This window comes from Siphateles boraxobius, unplaced genomic scaffold (genome assembly GCF_051911475.1).
Source record: "Siphateles boraxobius isolate OS27281-9 unplaced genomic scaffold, OSU_SipBor_1 35, whole genome shotgun sequence".
Taxonomy (NCBI): domain Eukaryota; kingdom Metazoa; phylum Chordata; class Actinopteri; order Cypriniformes; family Leuciscidae; genus Siphateles; species Siphateles boraxobius.
The window spans coordinates 16525774-16539664 of NW_027508975.1; the positions used below are offsets into that span (position 1 = coordinate 16525774).

Below are 13891 nucleotides of genomic sequence, written 5' to 3' on the forward strand. Positions count from 1 at the left end.
TTAAGTCAACTGATCACTTTTCACAGTTGCAAAAAAAGGTGCAAAAAATACTTTTTATAGTTTTTTTAATTAAAAACGGTTTATAGATTCTACTTGTACTTTTCATGAAATGGGTAGAAATCACTGTTATTTTCTTTTATTTGTACACAATTATAGCATTTATTAATATCTTGAATTGGTTTTCATTTTAATTTTAGTTACGTTTTAGTATTTTTAAGTGCTTTTGCAAGTTCTATTGTTTTTTATATTTATGTTTATCTTTTTATTTCAGTTTAAGTTTCATCTTAAACTTATTAATTTCATCTTTTTGCCAAGTCAACATTTCTGTTTTCATTCTATTGTTAACAACACTGGTAAAAATTGGTGTCTTATAAAGCAGTGAAACTGCAAATCTCACATTTGTTGAATAGCTATTGAGACAGCAACAGGAATGAAAATTCCAAACCAATTTCATGAATAATAATAATTAAAAAAACATAGTTGGGTGTAACCAAGATCGCACAAAAATTGTATGAATAAGATTCAGACAAATTTACCAATTTACAAAATCTAAAATAGTTAAGAATTGGCATGAATGTTGAAAAAAAATCTGCCTCCTCATCCAGTTTTGGTATTGTTATCCATATTGAAAATGTAATAAGTGTAGACATCAATGAAGTAACATCATCTTCTACAACATTATGGGAATATTAATCTCAACCTGTTTTTTTCCCTTAAATTTTTATATAAAAATTACTTTATTTTAAAATTATTTTAATTGTTAATATGTAAAGTTTATTGGTAGAAATTTATAATTATTCTTATTAAAAAAATGTTACATTTTTTTTACTGAAAAGGCACCCTATTGTGTAACCAATTTGGTATTTTTTCTTCTTTTTATTTCCAGTAACATTGCAGGTTATGCTGAACATAATATCACTTCTTGACTGAATTATTTTCATATTCCTGATCAGTTTTGCATAAATGTTAATTAACAGGTGACAAAGCTACGATTGCACAAACTCATTTACACGACAACGGTGTTTCAGGGGTCTGAAAATGCAAACTTTTGAAAACGGGTTTCAAAGTGCAAGTTTTTGGAAACACCTTGTAAAAAAAAAGGTGACGTCATGCACATGCGTATTACATGTTCAGTAATAGGCACGTAGTGTTTCTTTAAAAGTGACATCTCCAACTACTGGCCTGGCATGCATAATACACAATTTTTAATATTTTTCATGGATCTGTGTGGACGGGGATGGTTTAGACAACGTTGTCGTCTGTATGCAAAAAACCCAAAGGAAAAACTTTTCAGTTTTTAGTACATCGTCGTCATGTAAATGTACCCTCATACTGATTCAGGAGCAGCTTCACACCTGACTCTCCTCCCCAAATGTAAATCAAGACAATTACAGGAAATAATAAAATGACCCAAACCTAAATGTCCCTCTCTGCTCTCCACAGGAAGTTGCACCAGCAGTTTGAGATGTATAAGGACCAGGTGAAGAAGATCGGAGAGGAGGCTCAGAAGAATCCGGAGCAGAAGGGAGACCCACCCATCTGTGGGATCTGCCACAAAACCAAGTTTGCCGATGGCTGCGGCCACGTCTGTTCTTATTGCCAAAATAAGTTCTGCGCACGCTGTGGAGGACGTGTCTCACTCCGGTCCAACAAAGTACGTCTGACCCCTCTCTCATCTTAAAATCTGTAGACAAGTTATATAAAGACCCTGTCTACTGTATGTGGCCTTGTGTCTCTGTTTCTTATGTTCAATTTCGACATCTTTCAGATTGTGTTTCTGGCTTTGGTGGCTTTTTACTAAACAGGAAGTTAGCTATTTAATCCCTTAACCACTAGAGGGTGCTGAAATGTAAAAAGAAAATAAAGCCCCACAATAGAGTGTCTCCCTAACTCCTGAGGCCTAGTTGAAAAACTCTGAGTTTCAGAGTATTAGAGTTGACAAAACCTTACAAATCCAACCTAGTTTAGAAAAGGTTCAGCGGGCTCAAAATACTCGGTATAAACGTTATCTGTCAATTCAGGGTTTGATCCAGAGTTTGTGATTAACTCTGAAACGTGCACCTGAAAGTGTGCCATATGCTGCAAACAGCCAAACACAAGGACCATGGAGAGCGTCATTCTGATTCACTTGATTCACTTATTCACTCTTTTTTCACTTGTGAGGTACATAAGCTCAGAAAAAAAGGTTGATGACACGATTGGGTAACACTTCAGTTTAGGGTCCAATTCTCACCATTAACTAGTTGCTTATTAGCATGTATATTTCTAGGATTTTGGCTGTTAATTAGTACTTATAAAGCACATATTAAATACCCTATTCTGCATGACCATATTCTGACACAAGAGAGAGCTGACACAATTCACTTCTCTGATAGATTGTTATGAAAAACATCATGAATTTAAATGCATTTAAAAGGCAGAAATAAACACTGATGCAGTGAGTTTAAAAAGCCAGCTAAATGAAAATATCTGACTATATGCATGTGTATCAACTGAATTTACATACTTTGTTCACAAATAATTTAAAAGAAAACACACAAGTTTAATCTGTTTAAAATTTTTATATTTTAAAGTTTGTATTTATATATTCATTTAAATACAAAGTTTAATATTAGTTGTCAATTAATATAATAATTATATGAATGTTTTATATAAATTATACATAATTATAATTGAAATAATATAAATATAATCAATAATTAACAGCAAAAGACAAGCAATTTGATCTCTCTTTTTTTCCCCCTCTAAACTGCTTTAATTTCGAGTGCAGGTACAGCACATGTCACTTTACTCACAACTGATTGGCCCAGTTTTGGGAACTCTAACCCAGAATAAAACCTGCTACGGGCCAGGTTAGCCATGTAGCGGAAGTTTGCTCAAACTGATCTCAAATTTACCTGAACTGAAACCGGCTTCATGCAACAGGCTTCTGGTGTGTAGTTTGTGGGATGTTGTTTTCTAAATAGCCCTCCTCTGCTCTTGATGCCATGACCATGACAGATATATATATATATATATATATATATATATATATATATATATATATATATATATAATATATATAATATATATTATATATATATATATATATATATATATAATATATATATATATATATATATATATATATATATATATATATATATATATATATATATATATAAAATCACATTAGGTAATACATGTCTTTCAATTATTTGCCCCGATTTATTAAATACTTTTTGCAACCTCCTTTTTCCAAGATAACAGCTCTGAGTCTTCTCCTATAGTGCCTGATGAGTTTGGAGAACACACGACAAGAGATCAGAGACCATTCCTCCATACAGAATCTTTTCAGATCCTTCAGATTCCCAGATCCATGTTGGCGCTTCTTCTCTTCAGTTCAGCCCACTCATTTTCTATAGGGTTCAGGTCTGGGAACTGGGATGGCCATTGCAGATGCTTGGTTTTTTGCTCAGTGACCCATTTTTGTTTTGATTTTTGTTTTTGGATCACTGTCCTGTTGGAAGATCCAAACATGGCCCATTATACGATTTATATCAGAGATTTAGATTTTGTATCTGTTGGTATTTGATTGAATCCATGATGCCATGTATCTGAACAAGATGTCCAGGACCTCTGGCAGAAAATTAGGCCCACAGCAAAGTATTTCATTTTACACATGGGGTACTTTTTTATCCCTGTGTGCACCAAACCCATCTTAAGCGTTTGCTGCCAAAAATCTATTTTTTTGTTCCATCTGACCACTGGAAAATGGTTGGTCCAAACACCATTTTTGCTCATGTCCCACACCTGTGGTCTCAATGTTGAGATACTTAAAATTAGCTCATTCTTTTACAATGTGACATTATTTCAAATGAATTAATTTCATATACATATGACTTTACACCATCTTAAAGTTCTTTTTTTGTTTACATGATTTTTTTCCCGTAACACTGAAAAAGACTCTTAATATGACATTATTTCAAAGCCAAACAAATATAGTTTCTATGGAAACAGAAATTAGCATGTAAGCACATAGCTGACAGATTGGTCCACCTCCATTAGGTCACTCACAAGATCCTGAAAAAATAAGATAAAGATCATCTTTTCTTCTTAAGTATTTATTGTGCGTCCTTACCATTTACCTTAGTAATCGTGTATTTTGAACTACATTTTAAAAAATTAACTTATATTACTGATGAATGCATGAATACAATAAAAACTAATGTATCAGACCTTGCTAGCTGCCAGTTATTTGCAATATTAGGAAAAATGGCATTTCCGCAGCACGTCTTTACCGCAGCATTTTTAGGTGTTGCGGCAAAGACCGTGTGTAGTGGTAGAGACAAATAACTGATACAGCTACAACATTAAAACCACTGACAGGTGTGGTGAACATAATTTATTATATCATTACAATGGCACCTGTCAAGGGGTGGGATATATTAGGCAGCAAGTGAATAGTCAATTCTTGAAATTCATAAGTTGGAAGAAGAGAAAAGAATAAGTGAAAAAAAGTGACTTTGACAAGGGCCGAATGGTGAAGAAACGACAACTGGATGAGCATCTTCAAAACAGCAGGTCTTGTGGGGTGTTTACGGTCTGTAGTGGTTAGTACCTACCAAAAGTGGTGCATTGAAGGACAACCGGTAAACTGGCATCAGGGTCATGGACGCCCAAGACTCACACCTGCTCATGGTGTGCAAAGGCTCGCCTGTCTGGTCCGATCACACAAAAGAGCTACTCTAGCTCTAAATATTTCTGAAAAACGTAATACTGCCCATGGTAGAAAGGTGTCAGATCATCCTGGCTACGTATGTAACCCTCGCTCCCTGAAGAAGGGAACGCAGATGTAGTCGACGTGTCGACAGCTTGGGTTCACACTTAGGGAGCCTGTCATCTTCGAGTACTGTTAAAACTAGCCAATGCACATTGACATGCGAGATCCGCATCTCACACTTCGCCCCGCGGCACGGGTATAAATATGGAAGTGGATGCACGCACCAGTCGCTGAGGTGCCAAGCGGAGCCTGGAGTCAGCGGTGGTTCAGCAATAGTGGCGACGGCGCTACGTCTCCGTTCCCTACTTCAGGGAACGAGGGTTACATACGTAACCGAGGCGTTCCCTTTCAGTCGCTCACGTTTGACGTAATCGATGTGTCGACTGATTGGGATCCCAATTAAAACGCCACTAGTGCTGTCACCTTCCAGTGCCTGGACAAAAGCCTTATGACCCCTCCGGATTATTGAGGCGGAGACGGGATAGGGCTTAGGCCAGGGAAGTCACTGCTGTTCCACAAGAACACTGGGAAAGCATTCCCTTTCTTTGGAAGGGCAGTACAATATATGGAATTTCACTGAGGTGGCTCCAGCCTATAACAGGGGGGAGACACACCGGACAGTGATGCTGGTCTTCATATCGGCTGGAGGAACCAGTTCAAATTGTGATTCATGCAAAGAGGAGGCGACTTGCCCACAGGGTTTGTAAGCTCTGCCCGTCGGAACGGATGAGAACTCACAGGCCTTAGAGGGGAGACAAGGATCCTCCGTCCAAAAGGCAGCAGCCGCCGGACACAGGTGCACCTGTGTCGCGAAAGACAGCCTCGTAACCTACCACCGCTCCTCCATCAAGGATAGTGAGAGGGGAGGAGCTACTCAGGCAGTTTCTGGCAGAGAAAAGTGCCGTTCACGACCTGCAGAGCCGGCCCGAGCCTTTTGGGGGCCCTAAGCAGAATTTGATTTGGGGGCCCCCTCCCACTACACGAAGTCACCTGTGCTTGACGATTATTGACAAAAATGTCACGCAATAATGATAAATTATAAATGAGTATAGTGAGGTTATGTATTATTACAAAATAAATAAAAAATAAAAAATAGATGCCTACTTAAATAAAAAAGTTGAAACTTTTACTTTACTCTTTTACTAACTCTTTGAAACTTCTTAAAACAAACTGTCTCAAAACGTATATAAAATAAATTATTTGCAAAAAATAATGACAAAACTGAGAAATCCGAAACATAGTAAGGGCAAGGGTTCAACAAATGACAATTATTGTTGAAAATTGTAAAAATATTATTATTATTTCTCAATACAGTGTAACTGTTCTCAAAATCTTTTTTATTATTATTATTGTAACAGACTTTGTTGGATTGTACATGACAGAATCCAACAAAGTCTGTTACTATAATAGCCTACCGGTAATGTACTGGAGCTCGTTGTATGTGTGTATGCAATCTATTTTTCCCCTCGGGGCTTGCCGTAGATAGGAATTGGTCGTGCGCACTTGGTACTGGAGTGTCGCGGGTGGTTTTTGGAGTTAGTGATCTGATGTGTGGTATAATAAAGTGGAGAAGAGTTCAAACTGCTATGTTTATTATTTATTCAAAATGCTAACCTTACACCTAGAAGGTTAAGTCCCCTGCGGCTATTTTCTCCAACTTAAACCGATACCGTGACTGTGCTGTTGCAGTTGCGCACGAATTGTCTATGCACTCGCGAGGTGTCTAGATTATGCGCATGACTTAAACGCTTGCAGACACAGCAGCAGTTGTTGGCAGGTATATTGATCATGAAATCAGAATTTTCTTGTCTTGAATTATTCATTCATTCATTCATTTATGTCACTTGTTTAAGTCATCTAAAAAAAAAAAAAAAAAATTAAACTCGATTGTGTTTAGCAGCCGCTTAGTTCGCTTATGCCTCGGGCCGGCCCTGACGACCTGGTAAGTTCTCCATGCACTTTGGGAAAGAAAGGCACTGGGGTGGCAAGCTGAGAACCAGCGCAGCCCGCCCCGAGATACCAATCATCCAACCGAGAATGTTCGGGACACGGTGGAGGATTCCACTCAAGCTTGACAGCCTCTGCCGTCTGTTTCAGCATAGCTGACATTTCTGGATCTGGCTCGGACAACGTTACACTCCCAGAGAGAGATAACACAGCCGGAACTCAAACATTAAACTTCAAAACAAAGTTTGCGTAGTTGCACAACTATTTACATAAATATATCCTTCTCAGTACGAGTTTTGAAGGAAGAGAACAGCATCGACAGTTGTTGGGTTCAGCGCGTTCGCCTCTGTTTGCGGTGTTGTGACAAACAGTTTTGTAAAATGATATTTGTTAAAATAAAAATAATTATTATATTATTTTAGAAAACGGTTTTGTGCATGTGCTCCCACACACATTATTTTGGTCACAACACAGCAATCAGAGGACGTTGGCGCTGAAACTGCACACGTACTTTCTCTCTCGCGTGCTAATATTTACGATTACAACACGGCAAGCACACGGAACGCAAACTATATGTATAGCCTATAAAATTTTTCTTAGTTACAAACCCGAACCCGATCCTATCCCGAGGCTATTCATTAGACATTAACCCAAACCTGACCCGAAACCCGTGAGTTTTTCGGGACCCGGGTCGGGTAGCAGACCTCTAATGTGAGTGTCAGAACTCGACCACTCGACCAAGAGATAGCAGCAGGATGCACTATGGGAAGAAGGTAGGCCAGTGGAGGGAGTGAGATGCTCAGGGCAATGTTCTGCTGAGAAATTTTGGGTCCTGGCATTCATGTGATTGTTACTTTGACACACCACCTGAAGAGTGTTGCAGACCACAGCAATGGTGTTCCCTGATGGCAGTGGCCTGTTTCAGCAGGATAATGCACCCTGCCACACTGCAAAAACAAATATCAGGAATGGTTTGAGGAACATGACAAAGAGTTCTAGGTGTTGTCTTGGCCTTAAAATTTCCCATATCTTGATGTGCTTGATGAAAAAACCTGATCCATGGAGGCCCCACCTCGCAACATGATACCACAGGACACATACGATGGTCTTGTGGAGTCCTTCCCTTGAGGTATCAGAGCTGTTTAATGCTGTGGCTAAACAGTGTATATTGCAAATATTAAATCTATTGTAAACTAAATATAAACATGCCATTTTTGCAACGCTGGATGATACCAGATTAATCTACAATCAGATGACAGAAATGCAGAGAGTAATGAGAGAAGACCCAAACAGACATGAAGAGTTATGGAAAAAGAGCATTACAAAAACAAAAACAACAGATAAAGATTGTCTCCCAAATGACAAATCAGAAAATAAGACAGTGAAGGATAAACAAAAGAAACCTGAGGACAAAACAAAATACTTAAAGCCTCAAAATAGTTTGTTGTTACAATAGAAATTTATAAACGCATTAGTATTTGAAACAAGATAATCAATTTGACCCAGTCTTTACTGCAATACCACTACTATTTTTTGACAAAATACCTTCTGTTTTTGTCTGTTACAATTTTCTCTACAGTAACCTATTGTTAAGGTTACATTATTAACATGTGCCATTAACATTGTGTCCTTACAATACAAAATGCCATTACCGTAGCAATGATTTATTATAATTATTTCTAGGGCTGGGAAAAGATTAATCGCGATTAATCGCATCCAAAATAAAAGTTTGTGTTTACATAATATATGTGTGTGCACTGTGTATAATTATTTTGTATATATAAATACAAACACATGCATGTATACATACATCTCAATATATTTGAACTGAAATAACTAAAAAACATTAAGTTCAACTAAAATATATATTTAAAGTGAAGATAAATGAATTTGGTGTAACGTCTTGGCTTTAAAATTATTTTTTAAAGAAAGAAATCTTTGTCTTTTTTATGAAATTAACATAGGCTGTTCATCACTGTTTCCACTAGTAGGCATTCTATTCCATTCAGTGATTCAGCCCTTCCTCTGTTTTTCATGTGTTTGTGATTTCAAATAGCTGATATGAAGTTTTTGTCTGACTGCAGTTTTGTCTTTCAGCAGTCAGTGAACCATTGGAGTTTAGACTCGAATACATGAATCAATACTAATATCGCAGTACATTTCTCTCGGGGCATCTCCTTTTCTTTTTCATCTCTTGCACTTGTTCCATTTCATCACTCTGTCAATTACTTGTATTAATTTACAGCATGGGGACAAATTGTTCAGCAGCTCCTCTTTTTCTTAGTATTTATTTTTTCTTCATGGTTTTATCATTATGTTCAGATTCTCACAGGCCCTTTATTATGGAGCATTAATATTGTAAAAAGTGAATTACAATGACAATTGGATGTATCCAAAAATACTGAATTTAATTGTCATATGCTGCTGTTATATTATTGCTCCATTAGAGTGAAATAAATGTTTGGTACAATTAATATATTTATACTATGTTCAAAAGTTTGGGGTGGGTAAGATTTTCTAATGTTTTTAAAATAAGTCTCTTATGCTCCACGGCTGCATTTATTTGATCAAAAATACAGCAAAAACAGAAATATTGTGAAATATTATTACAATTTAAAATCACTGTTTTCTATTTTTATATATTTTAAAATTGTATTAAATCCTGTAATTGCAAAGCTGAATTTTCAGCAGTCATTACTCCAGTCTTCAGTGTCCCACAGTCCTTCAGAAATCACTTTAATATGCTGATTTGCTGCTAAAGAAAAAAATTTCTTAATATTGTCAATTTTGAAAACTTTTGTGTATCTGCTTAGTGTTTTTTGTAGAAACTATGAGACCCTTTTTCGGGAATGAAATAGAACAGCATTTATTTGAAGTAGAAATCTGTTGTAACATTATAAACATCTTTACTAACACATTTAATGAATTTAATGCATCATTGCAAATAAAAGTATTAATTCCCTTTCAAGGTAACTCGAGCTGCGTCAAACGCTGTGGGAACGCCCCTGCGTTGTGCGTCATGAAGCACGTATGGAATCAGCCCAATGGAGAGATGGAACGTCATAGGCGGGTGACGTCATCGACCAGGAAACTATAAAGCACCCCATAAACACAAGCGCAACAGCTTTCTGTGCCTTCAGTCGCGCTATATGTGAATCTGTCCCTGTGTGAATATTGTCTGTCTTTACATACTCTGCACCACACAAACAATTTATATATATATATATATATATATATATATATATATATATATATATATATATATATATATTAAGAGAGATATGGCGAACGAACAGCAGTTTAGGAAGTGTGTCCCTCCCTGCTCGCGTTATTTTACGAGTGGGGATACACACGTTCTTTGTGTTGTTTGTTTGGGAGTGCAGCATGCCCAGTCAGCTCTCGAGGGAGCTGATTGTGAGCATTGCGAGCGTCTGCCATTAAGGACGCTCCGCTCCCGCCGGGCGCTCTTCGAGGAGAGCGGTTCGATGCGCGCTTCCTGCGGTTCGGGTCCCGCTCTTGCCGAGGCAGAGCGACGACGCGTATCGTGGGGATCGCATATGGATCTCTCAGCGGGGTTAGAGACGGGCTCTGCCTTATCTCTCCCTTCACCTGTGAGATCCAGTGCCTCAGTCCCGTGTTCGGAAGCACGTGCTGCGGTTTCTTCCGCTCGGGCTGAGGCACCAGTTATAAATGAGGGAGATGTGGAGGATTCGCCACCTTACACTCCCGAAAGTGATGAGCTAGTGGAGGTATTAACAAGAGCTGTAGAAAAACTCAGCATTGTATGGCCAGTGACTAGACAGGAGTCTGTTTCTAAATCAAAATTAGATGAGAGATTTTTGCCGTCAAGAGTTCAACCTCCACGCCGGTGCTTGCCGTTTTTTCCCGATCTCCACACTGTGGTTTCGAAATCGTGGAAAAAAACGGTGTCATATAGAGTGTTTAGTCCCCAGACTTCAACATATTCTAATATTGTGGGGGCAAAATCATATGGTTATTCGGCTATGCCTCGCGTGGAAGAGATGCTTGCGAGTTTTCTCTCCCTCGAGGCTGCGTCATCTGTTAAGGCACCGGCATTACCCACCAAGCCTCTTAGAAATATTTCGGTTTTTGTGGGTAAAGCGTATTCGGCGGCGGGTCAGGCTGCGTCATGTCTGCATACTATTTCTATTATGCAGGCATACCAGGCTGACCTGCTGAGGGACGTGAGTGAGAGTGAGGAGGTCAGTGCTAACGTGGTTCGCGAACTGCGTCAGGCTGCTGATTTATCCCTGCGCGCAACCAGAGAGTCGGCCAAGCTAGTGGGTCGATCTATGGCAGCTCTGGTGGCCGCAGAAAGACATCTGTGGTTAAATCAGACAAACATAAAAGAAAAAGAAAAAGCTTTCCTTTTAGACACTCCTCTCTCCCCCCTGGGTTTATTTGGCGATGCTGTAAATTCTGTCATCGATAAATTCCAGGAGAAGGAAAAGCAAACAACAGCTTTTAAGAAATTTCTCCCTTAAAAAATTCATGTCCCTGGGGCTGCTGGGCGGGAGCAGCCCCGGCCATCTGCGAGCTAATCATATAGGGCGCTGAAGCAGAGTGTCGCGTCTCGTGCTCCCCCTGCTGGACAGTGGGCTCAGCCGCGGCACTCTCAGTCGAAATCTCCCAGTAATAGAACTAAGAAGAAGTCCTGGCGCCACGGCGCGCAGGACACTGAGGGTGGTCCCCACCGAGGCGGAAAGGTGTGCACCTCTTTCTACGGTGCCCATTCTTCCTCGGTGCCCTCAGGGGCCCGTTCTGCCAACCCCGCCTTCATACCGGGGCGCAGACGGTCCCAGCGAGCGATTTCCCGAGGGACGCTCGCTCCCTCTGAGGAGGGTTTCAGAGCGGTTAGACCAGTTGTTCCCTGCCGGTGTGCCGTTACAGGGCGCTGCGTTTGCTGCTCAAGTTACACCAGAGGCCAGTCTCGAGAGACTGGTACCCTTAGTAGAATTTCTGGCAGAGTGGAAAAGCCTTCCAAAAATATCTCATTGGGTTCTGCAGACAATAGAAAGGGATTATGCTATCCAATTCAGGTGTCGTCCACCAAGATTCAGAGGGGTTCTGCCTACAGTGGTGGGCCCCGAGCAGGCTCTGGTTATGGAACAAGAGGTGAAAGCACTCCTTCAAAAGGAGGCTATAGAACGGGTTCCTCCTCCCAGTGTGGAGTCAGGCTATTACAGCCGATATTTCATTGTTCCAAAATAGGATGGGGGGTTGCGTCCAATTTTAGACCTGCGCCTATTGAATCGCTCGGTAGGGAAGCCAAAATTCAAGATGCTCACTATCAAGCAGATCGTGTCACAAATCAGATCCGAGGACTGGTCTGTCACGATAGATCTAAGGGACGCGTACTTCCACATTTCCATCCTTCCACAACACAAGAAGTTCCTGAGGTTCGCCTTCGGGGGCGAGGTGTACCAGCACAGGGTTCTTCCGTTTGGCCTAGCTTTATCTCCCCGCACTTTCACGAAATGCGTGGACGCAGCACTAGTGCCCCTGAGGCTTCAGGGTGTTCGTGTCCTCAATTACATCAACGATTGGTTGATTTTAGCTCAGACAGAGCAAATTCGACATTGAGATGTCGTTCTCGTTCACATCAGGAAGTTGGGGTTGAGGCTGAACGCAAAGAAAAGTGTATTATCTCCTCAGAAGACCACTTTTCTGGGTGTCGTTTGGGTTTCGGTTTCGATTTCGATGCAGGCGCGACTCGTTCCGACCCGCATCGTTTCGATTCTCTCAGCTGTGAAACAAGTAAAGCTAGGCCAGCTACTTACTGTAAAACAGTTTTAGAGACTGTCGGGTCTGATGGCAGCAGCGTCCGACGTTATACCTTGCGGCCTGTTGTACATGATATCGCTACAGTGGTGGCTCAGGACCAAGGGATTCTCCCCGAGGGGAAATCCGCTACGCACGGTCAAAGTCACGCGCCGCTGCCTTCGTGCTCCGGTCATGTGGAAAGAAACTTGGTTCCTATTCAAAGGGCCTGTGTTGGGGGCTCTTTGTCGTCGCGTAACGCTAACGACGGATGCTTCCCTCACAGGGTGAGGGGCGGTCACGAGTGGTCGTCCAGCCCAAGGGCTGTCGCAGGACCATCATCTATCACGGCTTATAAATTGTCTAGAGATGTTGGCGGTGTTCCAGGCTCTGAAACACTTCCTAGCAGACCTGAGAGGTCATCATGTGTTAGTTCAGTCAGACAACACGTCGGTGGTCTCTTATATAAATCATCAGGGAGGCCTGCGGTTTCGCCGGCTTTACAAGTTGGCCCGTCAGATCCTCCTGTGATCCCAAGGGAGGTTACTATTTCTGAGAGCAATGTATCTTCCTCGGTATTTGAATGTGGAAGCAGACTCCCTGTCGAGACAGGGGCCGAGGCCGGGGGATTGGAGACTCCATCCCGAGGTGGTGGAGCTCCTTTGGTTGAGTTTCGGTCGCGCCGAGGTGGACCTATTCGCTTCCAAGGAGACCACGCATTGTCATCTGTGGTTTTCCATCAGCCATCCAGCCCCTCTGGGGTTGGACGCTATGGTGCAGCCGTGGCCGAGGTCACGTCTGTTCGCCTTTCCCCCGATTGCTCTGCTACCTGGAGTTCTGGAGAGGGTTCGCCGGGACGGGGTCAGCCTACTATTAGTAGCCCAGTTCTGGCCGGCCCGAGTATGGTTTGCGGACCTGAATTCTCTTCTGGACGGCTCCACCTTGGAGCTCCCGGTCAGGAGGGATCTACTCTCTCAGGCGGGCAGCATGATATTTCACCCCCGCCCAGTATTGTGGGCTTGGTCTCTGAGGGGGCCCAGCTCATGAACTCTGGTCTCTCAACCGAGGTTGTTGAGACCATTCTTCACTCCAGAGCTCCATCCACGAGGAAGCTTTATGCCTTGAAGTGGAAACTCTTCACTTCTTGGTGTGGAGAGCACCTGCAGGACCCAGTTAACTGCCCAATGGGTGCAGTGCTGGAATTCCTGCAGGAGCGCTTCTCCACAGGGCTATCCCCCTCCACACTAAAGGTGTATGTGGCGGCACTGGCTGCTTACCACGTCCCTTTCAGTGGAGTTTCTCTTGGGAGACACCCGCTTATAACTCGTTTCCTTCGTGGCACACTGAGGCTGAGGCCAGCAGTTCGTACGAGGGTGCCGGCCTGGGATCTGGCCATCGTAT

At 41.4% G+C, this 13891-nt stretch overlaps 1 protein-coding gene across 39 annotated transcripts in view; it reads left to right on the top strand.

Moving 5' to 3' along the window:
- The window catches only part of rims2b (regulating synaptic membrane exocytosis 2b), a 240779-nt gene that overhangs the window by 38504 nt on the left and 188384 nt on the right, over positions 1-13891 (top strand). For all 39 annotated transcript variants that reach the window (XM_077196592.1, XM_077196603.1, XM_077196620.1 and 36 more), the window contains exon 4: positions 1444-1654. In XM_077196592.1, coding sequence (XP_077052707.1) covers positions 1444-1654 — 211 coding nt within the window. The remainder of the gene's footprint in view (positions 1-1443; positions 1655-13891) is intronic.